Source organism: Urocitellus parryii, chromosome 16 (assembly GCF_045843805.1).
Source record: "Urocitellus parryii isolate mUroPar1 chromosome 16, mUroPar1.hap1, whole genome shotgun sequence".
In the NCBI taxonomy this organism is placed as follows: domain Eukaryota; kingdom Metazoa; phylum Chordata; class Mammalia; order Rodentia; family Sciuridae; genus Urocitellus; species Urocitellus parryii.
In genome coordinates this window covers 15645710-15663200 of record NC_135546.1, presented here as the reverse complement: position 1 = coordinate 15663200, position 17491 = coordinate 15645710, and the positions used below count along the sequence as shown (strand labels likewise).

Here is a 17491-nt window from a genome sequence, read left to right as displayed (position 1 = left end):
CGTTGGCTTTCCTACGTTTTAGAGCCGTGCGACCTTCCCACAATTGATTGCAGAATATTTTTATCATCCCCAGTAGAATCTCGGCACCTGTTAGCTGTCACTTCCCAGCCCCCCTCCCAGCCCACAGCCACGCTAATCTACTCTGTGTCTCTAGTGGGTCTGCTCTGGACATCTGATAGAAACGCAGTGACACGTGGCCTTTGCCTCTGGCTTCCTTCTTACCTCCCTGCTTCCCAGGTTCATAGAGGCCATGGCACCAACGGGACTTCATTCCTTTTAATGGCTGAATTATGTCTCTTTGCTGGGATATACCGTATTTTAAAATTTTTTAATTTGCTGTCCTGGGGATTGAACCCAGGGGGTGTGTACCCCAGAGCTGCATCCCCACCCCTTTTTATTTTGAGACAGAGTCTCACTAAGTTGCCAGGAATGGCCTGGAACTTGCGATTCTCCTGCCTTAGCCTCCCCGAGTGGCTGGGGTCACAGGCGTCTGCCGCTGTGCCCAGGTTAAGTTCTCTTTTCATTGCTGACTTATGAGAGCTGCTCATGTAAATGTATTATTGAATAGATTTTATTCCTTATTCTGTGGCATCTTAGATCTTTAATATAACCTAAAAATCTGTCACCTGCCTGTACCGTTGCCTCATTCCTTCATGTGAGCATCGTGGTGTGCACGTATGGTGTTCTGTATTCTCAGATTCATAAATGATCGCTTCTTCAAGGAGCACAAAACAAACTAGGAAGGCAAGCGCCACCACGATAGATTTTAGTGGAAAGAGATGTTCGGATTGAGGAATAGAGGACGAGGTCTGGAAGGAGGTGGCTTTTGAAGTGACTCTGCAGGATACACAGACTTTAGATAAGAGGAGCCTGAGGGGAGACCCTGGTGAGGGTGTGGAGGGTGGACCTTGAGTTCTGTGTGCAGTGGTGACTGTTTAACTTCTAGGGTTAAAAGTGTGAGGGCTCCGAAAGGGTGGCTATGCCTGGACAAACCAGGAAGGACCTGGCTGTCATTTGTGAGAGCAGAAGCAGTCTGGGCATGGCTTCCCAGTGACTGCTGGGCATTGGAGATGGCGTGGGTGGACGTGCTGAGGATGATGCTTTGAGAGATGGCACGAGGGGACGGTGCAGAATGATGGCGGGGAGCAGGGTTTCTGTCTTGCTGTCTGACAGACGACAAGACCTGCCATTAAGAAACCTGTGGCAGTTGTTTCATCTCATGGTTTCCAAGTCTGTTGGAACCCAGGGTCACCTGTATCTTTCTCAACACACACGACAGTCGAGGGTCACGCTTTGGTTTTGCTGGGTTAGTATCACAATCCCTTGTGTAATGATGTCTTGGTAAATGTTGGTCGGTTGGTCACTTGATTGATTTCGGGACTGTGGCTCAGTCCCTCTAAGGGCTGGAAGGTCTTACCTGGCCCAGGCCCTCACTGTGGGAGGCCAGAGAGTAGAACTGCACGCAGGAAGAGCAGGATTGGAACACAGGTGTCTTGAGTCCCCCGACCAAAATATCTGATGAGTTTAACTGAATAATTATGTTGTGTGTTTGCTGGGGATGGAACCTGAGGCCTCCTGCATCCCCAGCCAAGGGTTCCCCAGGCTCCTTCCAGCACAGCCTCTGAGATGCTCATGTGCTGCGACTCCAGGTCACCTCCAGCTCCAGGGTCATCTAGGGGGCGTCCTGTGGTCCCTTCCCCACTCCCTGGTTAGGGATCTCCAGTGCTTTCTGAGAATTGCTATGGACGTTTTTCTTTTCAGTCGTTAGACTGAGCAGTGCATCCGCTTGATGAACTTTGAAATGCCAGTGATCACAAGAATTTTTACTAGGTTGGCCCTGGAGCCCCGAGGGGGAGGGAATGTTGTTCTTCCCAGGAGCCTTTGCTCTCCGTGCCACAGTGTCATGAATGACGAGCTCCTTTTTTGGACGGATCTGACTTTGTTGCCGTGACGCTTGTTTTCCATAGCAACTTCTGTTGCCACCCAGCAGTCGGCTGATGAAATGGTGGCCAAAGCTCAGGGGTCCACAGAGCTCCCTCCTCCCCGCCCCCTTAGCTCCAGGCCAAGGTGCTGAGACACCCTGGGCGCAGTGTGGGAGGCCAGGCCACTTTGACCTGAGGTTTGAGTCACACTTGCTGATTCCTGGGGGTCCGTCATCGGGGATCCCCAGAAAGTTGCCTGGGCAGTGGAAGTTTTACCTGGGGACACCCTCTTTTCTCTCTGTTGGAAGGAGGAGGACAAGAAAAAAGGGGGATGTTTGGAATTAGTATTTTCTAATTTACCAAGGTAGAAAGATTATCTTCACTTTTTTTTTTTTTAAACCAAAAGCTACTCGGTAGGAAGTGGTGGCCAATCAGAGACACACCGGCTCTCTAAGGGTCGCAGCCTAGCCTAGGATGAGGTTGGTTTTTTATTTTCTGTATTTCATTTAGAGTGGAAAGTTCCAGTTTGTTTTGGGGCCAGAACCTTTATAAGAAGCCATGCCTGGAGGTGTCCGATAGGTCGGTGTATATCTGTGAGTTTACATCTTGCTGACTAAATTGGCAGAGTTCTTATTTTTCCTGGTAAATGGTCAGAGGCTGTTCCCTCCCTCCTTCCCGTAACAGAATGGCATTGGTCGTGTGTGTATGAAGCCAGCGTCTGTTAAACCTGCGACACATCTGTGATGATCTGAGCAGGAGGGGTGGCAGGCAGATTGCTTTTCTTAGGTGCCACAGGGCCTCGGATGACTTGCCTCCATCCCAGTATGACTCTCAAATTGTGACCAAAAGGAAACAGAACTGCTCAGGCCTCAGAGACCAAGACATATTGCACAACAAAAGGGTTATTATTTGTGAAAAATCGAGGTGCCCGCCCCCGTGGGACTCGGAGAGCTTGACGTTCATTTCACTTGAAATAATCATCACTCTTGGTGACCAAGTTTGGAAGGTGCACACACAATCGTTATCGATGAGAAAGTTCACACTTGCTTCAGTTCATAGTGAGACACTGAGTTATCATCTGGGACAAAGCCTGTTAACATAGTGGCTGTAGAAAACACCAAGGTGTCAAATCACATCAAAATCAGAACTGCAATTTGGGCGTTTGACTTTGAAAAGTGTCTGGAGAGCGGTACCTCTGCCCCCCACAGGTTAGACACTGAAACCTGGTGCCGATAACCAGACCAACGGCGTCAGATTTTCACAAGCCGTTTCTAGGAATAAAATGTTTATTTCTCATTAAGCAATGTATTTTTTTCCTTTTCATTTCAGGGGCAAATGTGAACTGTTAGCCCATATGTTTTCCTTGTTCTGAACAAAACCCAAAAAATATACCAAAAATATAATAAAAGCATAACAGGCCAGAGAAGGCGGCTTGGCGTGGCGGTCGGTGGGCTCTGGAGGGCGTTCTCCTGGCGGAGGGAGCCGAGTACCTGGGAGTCGGGGGCCTTCCATGTTTCAAATTAGCCTTTGAGGTGGTTGGTGGCAGATGCTGTTTTCCTCCCTCTCTGCTGTATTGCACCTTTTCATTTTAAACTCTACCCTAAAGACTGTGCTGAAAACCGCGTTGATGTCAAACGCCCCATGCTTGGCAGAGGACTCGGGCTCAGACCATGTCCTGAGGGTGGCAGGCAGCCCGTCACGTTGCCAAAAACTTTCCACTGGGAGCAGTTTTGCAAGGGGCCGGGCGGGTAGGCGGGGGAGCCTGGGGACCCAGATGGGGGCTGTCCTGCCTGGTGACAGCATCATCTCTCTCTCTGTGCGTAGGTGAAGCTGCTCTCAGGGGAGAACCCAGAATGCAGACCCTCCCAGTGGCCTCTGCCCTCAGCAGCCACCGCACTGGCCCTCCCCCCATCAGCCCCAGCAAGAGGAAGTTCAGCATGGAGCCTGGGGACGAGGACCTCGACTGTGAAAACGACCACGTCTCCAAGATGAGTCGCATCTTCAACCCCCACATGTAAGTCCCTTCTCCTTCCTGGGCTTGCGCACCCCCAGGCTGGAGCCAGATTTCTTGAATGACTTTGTGCCTGTGATTCAGCTGTCATTTTTTTAAGTTGTTCATGAGGTACTTTCTGTCAAAGATAAATAGCTCTGCTCTGCCAGGAAGGTGCCCGGGTGACCTTACAGCTGTGGAGAGAGGCGTCTTCCTTCCTGCAGATTGGGCCTCCTGGGCTGCGTGGCCCCACTGAAGGGAAGAGTCTCTCAGAGCTCCAGGGCCTCTGTCTGGAAAACTGGGCTCTTCTCTCCCGTACCTACTGATTGTTTTTGAGAGAACTGATGTCAGTGACTGTCGTGTATTGGGGGAGCAGAAGGTGGGGTTGGCAGCTGAGTGGGGTCTGGATCATGCGTGTTGACGCGTGTGCGTGAGGGATGCACCTCTGTGCTCCTGGTGCGAACTCGAGACCTTCCCGGGGAGGGGGAGCCAGGCTTCCGTGTTCAGCACCAGGGGCTGCTCGTCCCAGCTGACCTCGGCCTGCAGCAGTGGTCGGAGAACCGGCCATTGGACCGGGAGGCCTGGGTGCCAGTCCCCCATCTGCCACCAACACCTGTGCTCCACTGTCTTGACCCAGATCCCTGTAACTCCATGGGCCTTGGTTTCTTCCTCTGCAAAATGAAGGGGTTGAAGCTTAAGCGGTCCGGATCTGAGTGGCGGGACCGGGCTCCTACCTGGAACGCAGCCTGCTCCTGGGCACCTGGCACCGTGCTCTGCCCCCGCCCACCCCACCTGTCCTCTCCACACTCCCCCTCTCAAAGGGAGCCGACTGCCTTTCCCATGCTTTCAGGATGTGGAGGCACCTGGCCAGCCCCTGGCAGAGTCCCAGGTGGCAGTTGTGTATCCGGTTGGGTTGGTACCATCGGAGCCTGGTGTCTTGTCAGCCATGGTGGTGAAGTCACTCTGATTGTGCGGAGGAGAGGCTTGGTGTGGTCCGCGGGTCCTGGGCTTGCCCCTCCCTCCAGCCAGCCCAAGGAATGTTTTGCCCTCCTCCAGGAGGCTGGTCTCACCAATCTGACTCCCAAGGACGCTGCTCCTTGGGCCAGGCGGTGGCTCCGAGGGCTTCCTCCTTGGAGGCAGAGCGCTTCTGCGGCTGGAGGTGGCCCGAGCTGCAGAGCTCAGGCAGCCTCGCATTCCTGGCGTTCCAATCTGCTTGGCCTGTTGTGTTCAGTCATAAGACACTGACAGAGGTATTTATCCTCAAATAAATCACTGCAGTGTTAGTCAGAGGCTGAGCCTGCAGTCTGGAGCCCTGGAATTTGCTACAATCAGGAATCCAGCCGCAGCAGGGCCCTGCAGATCCACCAGCTCTGCACACTGGGGAGGCTGCTGGCCTCTGGACTGTTGGAGTCCATCCTTCCATTACTAGGAGTTTCTTCTTCTCCTCTCTTCCTAACCCTGAATCAGAGACCAGTTCCTTTTGTTTTATTTTTAAAGGAAGGAAGAGTCAGCTTTGTGACATTTTGTGATCCAACAGACCTTGGTTTCAATCCTCATTCTGCCACCTGCCAGCTGTGAGGCCTTGACAAGTCCCTTGTTTTTTCTGAGCTGAATGTCCTTATTTGTAAAATGACAGTGATAATAGCTAGTGGACACGACTATTTTAAGCATTAGAGCTAAAATATGCAGGGAGTTGGACCCAGGGTGGCACACACTTGATGGTAGGCCTTATTTTTATGAATGATTCCATTTTTCAGATGCTGGTAATAGAGAACTTAATGTTTGAGATGTGTACACTTTAGTCTAAACACCTGGGTTTGAATCCCACCTTCTTTATCCTTCGTGGGAGTAACCAGGGGACCTTCCTCAAACGATTATTTTGAGTGCTTAGTGCAGCACTCGGCAGACGGCAAACACTCAGCTTCAGACGTTGGTATTATTAGAATGTGAAAGCACTTAGAAATGATTCTGTAACTCCTTGGCTTGGTTACAGATACGGCCTGGAAATATAGGTCTGTGATGCTATTATACACAACTTTAAGAGTAAATGATAGAGATAGAATTATTAAATTCTGTGTGCAATTCATAATTGACACCATCATGCAGAATTTTAGGAAAGAAGACACAGTAGCACCCCACTCTGCTAGACCCCCTGTGCTCACATCAGCTAGGTGGCTACTGCCCCCTTTTAAAAATTGTTAATTTTTATCTAGTTTTTGGTACTGGAGATTGAACCCAGGGGTCCTTAACCACTGAGCCACATCCCTAGGCCTTTTTACTTTTTATTTAGGGACAGAGTCTCATTAAGTTGCACGGGGGTCTTGCTAAGTTGGTAAAGCTGGCCTTGAGCTTGTGATCCTCCTGTCTAGCCTCCATTAAAGTGTGCGCAGGAGTGTCCTGGCAGTAAATGTATCATCTTAACCTTTTTTTCTGGGGGTGGGGGCAGTACTGGAGATTGAACCCAAGGCTGCTCTGCCACTGAGTCACGTCCCCAGACCTTTTAATTTTTATTCTGAGTCAGGGTGTCACTAAGTTACCCAGGCTGGCTTTGAACTTGAGGTCCTCCAGGATCATTAGGATTACAGCTCTGAGCCTCTGTGCCCTTCATCTTAACCATTTTTAAGTGTGCAGTTTGGGAGACTTTTGAATTGTAAGTTGGAAAACTGATCGGTGTGCAGTCAGTTCATTCTGGGTGTCCCTCAATTTCAACGACACATCAGGGTTTCTGCATGTGTTCGCTAAGAGCTTAATGACAGATTTCACAGGTGAACTGAAAAGATGTGGCACCTCTGACTTATACGGTGCAGGGTACTTGGTAAGTACTGTCATGTGATGTGATGAAACGTGCACCCCTTGACCTCTAGCCTGCTCTGTTTTTATTTCATGTGTTTTAGAAGTTTTCTTCTGCAGTCAGCCGCAATCCACGCCTACTTGGAAATGACCCATGTGTGTTTGTCTCTTTAAGATTATGAAATGATTTTCTATGCTTGATCTTCCTAGAATCTGTTAATGACGTCTCGTGAAAATGCGTTTTGTTTATTTCTTCACTAAAGAAGTGGCCATGGTTCTGAGAAAGGGGGTGTTGTTGAAAAGCCGTTTGGGCAGCTAGCAGTGAGGGGCTCTGGCGCATGCTCGGCCGCGTTTCCTTTGGAAGCATCCTGTGGGGCTGCTTTCCAGTGGGGCGCTGGCCTGGCTCTGAGCCAGGCTAGGAGGCAGCCGAGTGTGACAGGATCTCATGTGCTGTGACTGGGAGCGGGAGGGGGGTTGCTTAGTGATTCTCCAGCACCTGGGAAATGAGAATTGCTGGGTTCTTCCTTCCATTGGTGACCAGGGTCGTTTGAGCTCATAATTAATTGTTTTGTTAATATGGTGAAGTGTGTGTGTGTGTGTGTGTGTGTGTACACATACATATATATATTTTTAAGTACTGAGAACACGAATGGACCTTGAAAAATATTTTATCTGACGTTTGGAAAGAAAATGGATTTGAGGGTGGGGTGGGCCTACTCTCCTAGAAATGTCACTAAGTGATTTTTTTACGGCTGTGCTCTTCCTGGTAAGCAGGAGAGCTCCCTTTTCTCCTGTCTTCCTGTTTGTGATTCATGTGGCCTTAAGGACCCTGTTTTGTATAAGGGTTGTCACTCTCCCCGAGCCCCTTCCCCGGCTCCTGCAGTCCTGTTTCACAGCTGTTGTTTTAATTGAGCACCTTTCCTATTCTGTGGCAAATCAGATGTTCTAGAGTCACCTTCTAACCTTCCTGCTTGACCTTGGAATAAGCCATCGCTGCAGGGGACCCTGGTTCCTTTTGGTGGGAAACAGTACTTAAAAGCCCAGGTCTGGGGCATGTTGGCACACAACTGTAATCCCAGCAACTTGGGAGGCTGAGGCCAGAGGATGGCAAGTCTGAGGCCGACCTCATCCTGTCTTTAAAAAAAAAAAAAGAAGAAGAAGAAGAAAGTCAAAGGGATGTAACTCAGTGGTAAAGTGCCAGAGTTAAATCCCTAGTAATACACACACACAGACACACACACACACACACACACACACACACACACTCACACAACCACACCCCAACACAACCCCAATAAGAAGAAAATGGATTACAGGATGGGTGGGTGTTCCTGTTGCGTTGAGTTACCATGGTGCTGCTGCTTCTAGAGCTGGGCGTCTGATAAGATGGACGCTAGCCACGGGTGGCAGTTTAAGTTTAAAATTAAACCTTTTGGGGCTGGGGAAGTGGCTCAGTGGTATTGAGCTCACCTAGCATATGCAAGGCCTTGGGTTCCATCCCGAGTGCCGTAAAATAAATCAGTTACATTAAACAAAATTAAAATTCAGCTCTTCAGGTGCACTGGGCACATTTCAAGCTCATAGCCACCATGGGCTGGTGGTGACCGTATTGGACAGCACCGACACAACTTCACTGCCACTGGGGAAGCCCTGCTGAACTGAGCTGTTCTTAGACCCTTTTCTTGGAAAGAACTGGGAAGTCACAAGTTCTCCCCAGGACTCCTACCCTAGGCCTCTCCTGCCCCGGTTCACGTGCACATCCTGCTTCTTCACTAGTGAGACCCACGTTCCCAACCAACATACTTGCGTGTGGCTTTCTCCCGCGGTGAGCGTGGAGTCCATTCAGGGTCACTGTGCCTCCTCCACTTGGAAAATCTAAACGGAAATAAGTTCAGGATTCGGTCAGGGTCGCGGTATTTGCAGCATCCATTCTCCTTTGGGACCTCCACTTATTACATGGAGGTTTAGATCCCCACCCCCATCTTCACTGCTTTATATTTTTTGAACCTGTAAAACAGTGACACGCTTGTACAAGAGAGGATTTTATTAGGTAACTTCTCAGTCAAGTATTACCCCTTGCTGGTCACTTGCCCTCCTTTTGTGTACCCCCGCCCCCCGCCACCATCACCCTCCTGAGTTTCTTTTGGTAAATGGAGCAGGCACACGGGTGTTCTCTCGCCCCCTTGCCTGTCTGGGACGCCAGGCGGCAGCTGTCCAGACCCCTCTGGACTCTGTTGTTTCTTGTGCTCGCAGCGCATCCCTGACACCTCCGCTTCAGCTCTCATCCTTGGTCACACCTGCAGCCCCCTCCATTGACTTCGCCTGCCACGGTTTGTCCCCCCAAGTCCCCTGTGTTGGGCGTTAGGTAGCTCCTAGTATTTCGAGTCCTAACAGTCCTGCAGCTGGGGACCTCGTGCATCTCTGATGTCTTGAGGGCAGGCAGTCGATGTGGCGCTCAGTTCGTGTTGGGCTTGAGACTTCCGGGCTGGGGTCCTGGGGAGGGCGCGGTGCAGAAGCGCACCTTCTGCAGATGCCCTTCAGAAGTGGAGTGGCTTGTACCTGCAAGGTTTGCGGGGGCCGTACGGGCAGTCGCAGTGCTCAGCGGGTCACCTGTGAGGGGCACACTTGTTGAGTGCTTGCGTGGACTGGCCCCGTGCTAGGACACCTGAACATGCATCATCTGGCTTCACCTTCACAGGAGACGTGACCCTTCGGGACAGGCCGGTGTCTGTCCTCTGTCACCCAACCTTGCCCGCTGGCCTGTCCACCTGTTGTGATCAGCTGTTTTCAGGAGCAGGTGCTGAGGCTGCGAGAGGATGATACCTCAGAAGTGGTGGGGCTGGATTGACCCTGCTGTGCACGACCCCCAAACCGGTGACCACTCAGTGATGCCTCAGCTTTGTCCTCCCCAGGAAGCTGCAGCCTTAGAGTGTCATGTGCTAGAGGTCATGTGGAAGGGCTTGGTGTTGCTGGCAGCTGGTGAGGCCTCCTTTTGGTCAGTGGTCTGTACTTGCAAAGTCATTGCACATGGGCTCCCCGGGGTCACAGCCATGGTCACAGCCATGGTCACTAGCCTTGCGCTCTAACCCGTGTCTGCCCCAGGCCACCTGGATCCTGGAGGAAGGAGGCAGGCTGGGTGGAGGACAGCCTCCCTGCTGGAGGTGCTGCTCTGAAACACTGCCCCTCGTCCTTGCTGGTGGCCATTCCTGTGAAGTCCTTTCATGACACTGACCAGCCAAGTCTGGTGGACTCGCTGGTGGTCTTCTGGTCTGGGGTCTCCGTGTCTGTTTTCTTTCCTCCCTCCTTTCCTTTCTTCCACCGCCTGCCCCCCGGTAGTGGCCCCCGCCCCGCCCGAGTGATTCTTCTCTCCATAGGTGGAGAGAGAGAGAGGGGAGCAGAGGAACTCAACCAGCAGTTCTTTGAGTTTGCCACAGAGGCTAGAGGAAGCCTTTGAAATCATGTACTGAGCATAAAATGGAAACTTGGTTAGAAAAAAGATCACTGGCTAAAGTGGGGTTTGAGGTTTTGTGTAGATTTTGTTTATTTTTTGCACGGGGCTGATTACGTACACGGACCCTCACGTGTTCTGGGTGGCTGCAGTTTGGGGTCTGTGTGCACATGTGCGGGTGGCATTGCCATACTCCTGCGGGTGGCCCCTGCCTCTCCTCCTCTCTGTGTCCCTTAGTTTGGCGGCATTTGTGTGTGCACCACCAAGCTCCAAGAGGGTGAAGGAAATTGTTCCTCATGTCACTAAATTGAGCCCAGAGGAGATTGAAAAGCTGAGATGATTTCAATACGTTGGCCCTGTGAGCCGCTGGGATCCGAGTGGGAAGCCGTCGTAGGCCTTCACGGACGGGCGTGTGGCTGCACCATGCAAGCCTCAGAGAAGGTGGACACCCCGTCCCCGGGCTCGCTGAGGGGTCTTGAGCCTCAGTATCCAGAGACCGCGGGAGCCCTGTGGGAAGGGTGTGTTTTGCGGTGCTGGGGATGGAACCCCTGCCCTCCTGCGTGCCAGCGCCCTGGAGAACCCACTGTATGCCCGCGGCGTCCCGTGCTTCCTGGTCGTGACCTCATTCTGTCCTCCCAGCCCTGTGATGTGGGTGGCATTATTGTCCCCTATATACAGATGGTGACACTGAGGCCCTGTGATGTGCTCCTCCAGCCAGCTGGTGGACAACAGTAGGTCAGGCTTCACACCCCGCCGTGTGACCGGGGCCAGCGCGCTGTGCTCAGCAGCTGGGCGGCCGTGATCCTGACAGCGCACACAACCAGCTGCCCCGAGTCGTTTGATGTAGGCCCTCCATGCCATGTGGATTCAGATGGTCACCAGTTGAAGTGCTGTCAGGACACAAGGCTGACACTGGCGGAGAGAGGCTGCGTGGGGTGTGGAGGGGAAGGTGGCCTGGCGGTCCCGGGCGATTCAGAGCCCTCCCAATCCTCCCTGCCCCGGGATGGTTCCCCTAGGGACTGAGAAGGAGGAGTCGCTGCCCAGTGTCCCCTAAAGAGAGGGAAATGGTGTCTTTGGACAGGTAAGAACCCCCTAAGAACAAACAAAGACTGTCTGTTTTGTGCTGATGGGGAGGGAGCCCAGGGCCTCGTCCCTGCCAGGCAAGCGCTCTGCCCCAGAGCCACATCCAGCTCCTGACAGGAGTTTTCTGTCTGCCCAGCGAAGGGCATTTTGAATCTTCTTAAGTTCTTGTGTAAAATTTCAGAGCCCATTTTTAGTTGCACAAGTCCATAGTAACTTTAGCTTAAAACGTTCAAAAAAGAGAGTTTTAATTAAAAGTTTATTTTAAGCATATGAAGACCCACCACCCGCCACCTTCTCCAGGTTTCACAAACTGGACTGTTGAATAGAATCCTTGAAACTTAAGTGTCCCCCCTCAGCCACACCCTCCTTGGCACCGTCCGGCCTGGGAAGGGCTCGCCTGGCGCTCTGTTGTTCTGGGCTCCGTGCACAGTCTTATTGGTATTCCCTAAAGTGTCCTGTGAATTTAAGACGACTTTTCACAGCCTTATTTTTAGTTGCTTTAAATAACTCAGAAACTGAGATATTCTTAAATTAGGATTTCTTTCTTTCTTTCTTTCAGCCCCTCCCCCAGTGCATGTCAGTCATGTGTGTTTACTTACAAAAGTGAGTTGGGGGACAGAGGTCTTTAGTCAGTGCCCCCCCCCCCACTCGGGAGCGTGGTCCCTGGCTGATCCCGCTGTGGCTAGCTGCGTCCTCTTGTGTCCCAGTCTTGGGAGCGCTCTGCTTACAGAGTGTGGTACCTTTAAGTAAAGGTCGCAGGCCTGACCTGTGTGTGTGGGTTTGTCAGGCTGCAGGCATTTTCTCATTTTCACAGTTGAGCTGAAGACAAAGCCCTCCTTATCCTGGCGGGAGCTGCCCGGAGCTGACATCAGCCTTTCCCAGCAGCTTCGCCTCTGCCTTAAGAGTCTTCGCCCCGAGCTGCTCGGGCAGATCACCATCTTGCTCCTGCCCTTTTTCTGGCCAAGCAACACATCAAAGGAAGAAGTGCCAGGGGTGCCAGGGGTCGGGGACAGAACAAAAGCCGTCATCCGCTGTCTGTCCTGGGCTGTGTGAGGACAGAGCATTTAGTGTTTGCGGCTCTGATCTGGGTCATGAAGCTTGTAGAAGTGGGGCCAGAACCTTGAAAAAACAGGGCTGCGAAGGAGCGTTCCTGGTGTGGGGGGACATGTCCGTTACCGGGTGTGAAGTCCCCTCTATGGCACACACTGGACCTGGGAAAAGGAGTATATTTAGATGGAAGGGTTAGGTCAAGGCATTCACCCAGAATTTGAGGAGACAGAGCAACACTGGGTTGTGCTGTTCCTCCCTCAGCCCCCGTTGGCTTTCCTGAGCCCCCGGTGCTGTTTGCACAAGGACGCCACTGTCCTGGGGACACAGGCTGCAGCTCTCGGGCACACAGAGGACTGATCTTCACGTTGGCCTGTGACGTCATGGACATATATGTTCTCACTGCACTACAAGCCCCTCTGTCCTGAAGGGTGTAAAGTGCTGTCTCCTGAGACCTTAAAAGATTTGAGAATTCACCAGAGACTGATGCGGGGAACCTGCCCAGGTGTGGGTGCCCAGGGCTCCTTTATTCTAGGACCTCCCTCGGAAAGCCATCGCGTGCTGGGCCGTGTGTGGCTGGAGCACGGCGAGGGCGGCTTCTGGGCCTGTTCCCTGGCTGGGGTCGCACCCAGGGTAGGTGGCAGAGCTGGACTCTTTCTGGACTCTTTCTGCTTTGCTGTGTTTTGGGGTTCACACACAGGCGCGCGTGCACACACAGGGCATTTTGAAATTTCTCCACTGATTGTCTCCAAAGCACAATTAGAGAAGTCGATGTGGCAGTAAGGTGCTGGGGCTGGCAGTAGCCAGAAACCACGCCAAACAAAGGTCCAGATTCTGGATCCAAGTCACGCCAGCAGAGGCAACACGCACTGGACTCCCTGCCTTTCTCTGCCCCTCCTTACAGCACCTCTGGCCTGCCCTTCCGTAAAGAGACCCGAGAAAGGCACCTAAGGGATCCACCCAGAAATCAACCCAGAGGACCAGGGAGGGCGGGATGTGGCTCTGTGACAGAGCACGAGGCCCAGACAAATTGAGGAAATGCGAGACCCTGCTTCCCTCGTCCCCAAGTCTGATTACCTTCCATCCCGACTCCTCTCTGTGGCTGTTTCTGGAGAGTGGATCACTTCTTCCATATCCCCCCATTCCCTGGACCGGTGCCGTCACCCACACCAACAATGGTGATGGAACTTCTCCCTGTGTTTGCAATTGTTATGGTTTAGACAGAAAGTGTCCCCTAGAAGCTCACGTGTGAGACACTGCAAGAAAGTCCAGAGGTGACATGATTGGGTTAATAAGTGACTGTAGGCAGGCAGGGAGTGGCTGGAGGAGGGGGATCTTTGGGGTATGCATTTGGGGTTTGTATTTTGTCCTGGTGAGGGGACTCTCGGATCTTTCTGGTTCCTGGTGCCATGTCCTAAGCAGCTTTTCTGCACCACATTCTTCTGCCTTGGTGTCCTCTAACCTGGGCCTTGAGGAGTGGAGTTGGCCATCCGTGGACTGAGACCTCTGAAACCGATAGTCTCTCCATTTTTGCTTCCTTTGGTTCCTCTTCTAGTTCTGTGGCCACTTCTCACAGATTCATTGTCCTAGTCTGTTTTCTGTTGCTGTAACAAAATTACTGAGAGTGGGTAATTTATAACCAAAAGTTTATGTAGCTCATGGTTCTGGAGACTGGAAGTTCAAGATTGGTGCTGCTTCTGGCAAGGGCTTCATGCTGCATCACAACACGGGAAAAGCAGAAGGCAGAGAGGACGTGTGCCTAAGAGAAGAGGGGACGAAGGGGACCTGATTTCTGTCATGGCAGTAAAGCCGTTCCCAGTCAGAACTAACCCAGTCTCTGGAGAGGATCCTTAATCGCTCCCAACCCAGCTATATAGGCAGTCAGATTTCAACATGAGTTTTTGTGGGGACAAACCACATGGAAACCATGTTACATGGGTGTGACATGTCATTGTTACATTCTCCAGGGATCCGTCCTTCTTGCTATTCAGACCCTTCTGATGGTGTCACCTGCAAACTCATGCTAGAATCACCACTGTACATTGAGGATTGCCAGGTCTTAGCCAGGTCCTGACCGTCACACCCACAGACCTGTCCACCTTGTAGATGTTGTCTTGTGTACCTCAGGTTCAGTACTGCTTTGTCCGAGTTGACCTGAGGACCTCCTGTGTCTTCTTTACCTGCCCTGGGCCTCTGTCCCTCGTTTTCATGGTCGGCACAGCTCTCCTGTTTTCCTTGGGGGCCTCCTCCCTCTGCCCCGTCCCCATAGCTAACCCACTGTCACGCCCTGTCACTGGGCTGCTAATCCTTTTCTGCATAGGCACCAGCCTGGGTGACAGTTTGGACCCATTCCTGTGCAGCACCCTCCTTTCTGGCACTTTAGCTTCGGGAGAAAGTTCCTGAAGTGTTGTTCTCTGCTTGGAATCCTTCCATGGCTCCCAGGGAGCTGCAGGAGAATGCTGAGCAGACACCTCCTCGGCAGAGGCCCAGCGGAGGGACCTGCCCCTCCCCCTCCTACTGTCCCCCCTTCCTCCCTCCTCTTGGCAAATGGCAGTTCTTCATGTCTTCCTAGAAAACAGTGGCGCTTTGCTCTAATCCTGCGCCCCCGTCCCGTTCCCCACAGCTCCCCTGGGCCAGGGCTGGGCCCTGCTCTAGCCGGGGCCCTCCGCCTGGCGCCGTTTCAAGCACCTCCAAAGTGCTGCATCGACAAACGGCCAGCGGGGGGGTGCTCCATGGGGAGGTGCTCGGAGAGGGTTCTAGCCTTTTCATTGCTGTGACCAGAACACCCGAGGAGCAGTTTCGAGGAGGAACAATGCACTGGGGCTCATGGTTTCAGGGGTCTGAGTCCAGAGATGGCCACCTCCGTTGCTCTGGGCCCTGGTGAGGCAGAGCATCATGGCGGAGGGCCCAGTGGAGGAGGTGCCGGAGGCCGCAGTACCTCGGCTGCTGGTGCCTCCCCTGAGCACCTGGAGGGTATTGCTGACCGTGTCGGCGGGCTGTGGCTGTGACTTGTGACTACACATTAAAACCCAAGTCTCTGTTCTTCTGTGGCCTTTGTTGATCTGGTCCAAACTTTCCCCAGCTCTGTTTCTCAGTAGGCGGCCTCCTGGACTGTCCTGGAAGCCTCCTGAGCCAGGGTTCAGTTTTAAAGTAACTGATGGAAGTCGCTGCCGTCCCTGGTCATCAGGCAGGCTCTGGAGGTGGCCTCGTGATGAGCAGCCCTCGTCGTGTACCTTGGTCAGCCAGTCCCGTGGCCCAGCCTCCCTTGGACCTGCAGCCCGAGGCTGATTCAGAACCAGCGTTTTCGTGGCTGGTGGTGGCTTGGTGGTGTGGCACGACTCTCCATGGCTCAGCCCCCGCCCCCATCCTGAGGCAGCTCTCAGAAGCCTCCAGGGTTTCCAGCAAAGTGACTGAGTGTGTCCCATGTGGCCTGTACTTGAAGTTGAGTTGGATCCTGTGGTGATCCGCCCTGCTGTCCTTGCCCCGCCACGCCCCACACAGACAGTTTATTTGGGCAGCACTTCACACCTACAGAAATATGGAAGGTCTGCGGACAGTGACTGCTAGCACGTCCCTCTCCAGTTCATCTGTTGGTCCAGTCTGCTGCGCTGACCTCCTCCTCTTATACTTGCAGGAGCAGCGATGTGACTCAGGGTGAAATACCTCTTCATATCCATAATGTTCTTTATAGATCTTATTTTTTTTGAAACAGGTCCTTGCTGTGTCCTGGCCTCAAGAGATCCTCCTGCCTCAGCCTCTTGAGGGAGCCAGGACAAGGTGCACAGTGAAGGCACCAGCCGGTGGTTTGTTCAGGCTTTTCTCCTGCATTTTCTCTTTCGACCTCATGCTAGTTCTTTCTAGTTCGGGATTCAGTGCATTTACTTTTGCCCTCAGTGACCTTTTGTCTAGAATGGTTTCCCCACCGTGGGGTGCAGTGGGCTGCTGGGTTTGGGTGGTAAGGGCAGGTGGTGGTGGTGTGCCTAGACACGGCCCCTGGGGGTTAGCACCTTGTGAACTGTCCTGTTCAGGCACCAGCCAGATCGAGGGCAGGAGGCCTGCGGGTCCATGGGTTCTGGGCAGTTTTTAGTTCTCTTCTACTGATGACGGGCTCTGTCCTGAGAAGTCCCTGATTCCTGCACATCCTGGCCCAGCAGTGCAGCTCTGCCGAGTGTCGGCCACTTCCTGTAGAGGTTGCGGGGCAGCCAGAGGACGGCGCCACAGGTCCCCTGGCTTAGGAGAACAACAAAGTTCAAGACTCAAGAGCGTGGCACTGGCTGCACATTGCTTCCCCAGCACGGTCAGGTTGGAATTATTAAGTTGAACCTTGTGGGTCAGGACCCCTGTCTATGTGATGGGAAAAGGTGGTGGGACAGGGGAGAGCAGAAAGAGGGGACAGGGTTGACAGGTCACGTGGACCCAGGCTAGCGGAGGGTGCATGGAATAAGGTGAACAGTTCCCGCTGCTCCAAGATAACCTTAATCTCCTTCCTTAAAATTTTATCACGGCCTCGAAGATCCATCAATTTTTAGCCGTGAAGTCTGAGCTTTTGACCTTTAAAAAAAAAAAAAAAAAAGTTTCCTTTTCTTCCCAGACCCGAGAAATGAAAACCAAACCTAATAGGTTGCTTTCCTGGGAGATGGCCCAGTAGTTCCTGATTAATCATTTATTTGAAGTTCAAATATAGCTCTTGACTCAAGACCAGAAGTATGTATGTGTGTTTTAGGCGAAATCTTGAATGTTGAGCAGCACATTTTTTTAAATATATTTTTTTTTAGTTGTAGATGGACACGGTATCTTTATTTTCATTATGTGGTGCTGAGGCTTGAACCCAGTGCCCCACACGTGCGAGGCAGGTGCTCTACTGCTGAGCTCCAGCCCCAGCCCTGGAGCAGCACATTTGCTGTGGAACCAGCCTTGGTGGCCGGAGTCGGGACTTGCTGGGAAGAGGTCCTTGATGGTGCTGTGGTTGCAGGTGGCAGCTTGTAGGACCCAGGAGTTGGCTGGGTGGAGAACCTGGGTCCTGGGGTCTCCCCCTTGCTGTGAGAGGAGGCGGCACCCTGTGTGCTCATCCCAAGATCCCTAGGATTGGTTGTCTGGCTCTTCTTCATTTCCAGGAAATATCCCAGTTATCCTTCAGCAAATCCCGTTTCTTCTGACGCTCACTACCCGTGCCTTGTGTTGCTTTGTAACCAAAAGAACTTGCTAACAAGT

At 52.4% G+C, this 17491-nt stretch overlaps 1 protein-coding gene across 2 annotated transcripts in view; it reads left to right on the top strand.

Annotated features, from left to right (window-relative positions):
* The window catches only part of Vgll4 (vestigial like family member 4), a 132787-nt gene that overhangs the window by 97699 nt on the left and 17597 nt on the right, over nt 1-17491 (top strand). For both annotated transcript variants that reach the window (XM_026383030.2, XM_026383029.2), the window contains one exon: nt 3747-3936. In XM_026383030.2, the coding sequence (XP_026238815.2) occupies nt 3747-3936 (190 nt within the window). The remainder of the gene's footprint in view (nt 1-3746; nt 3937-17491) is intronic.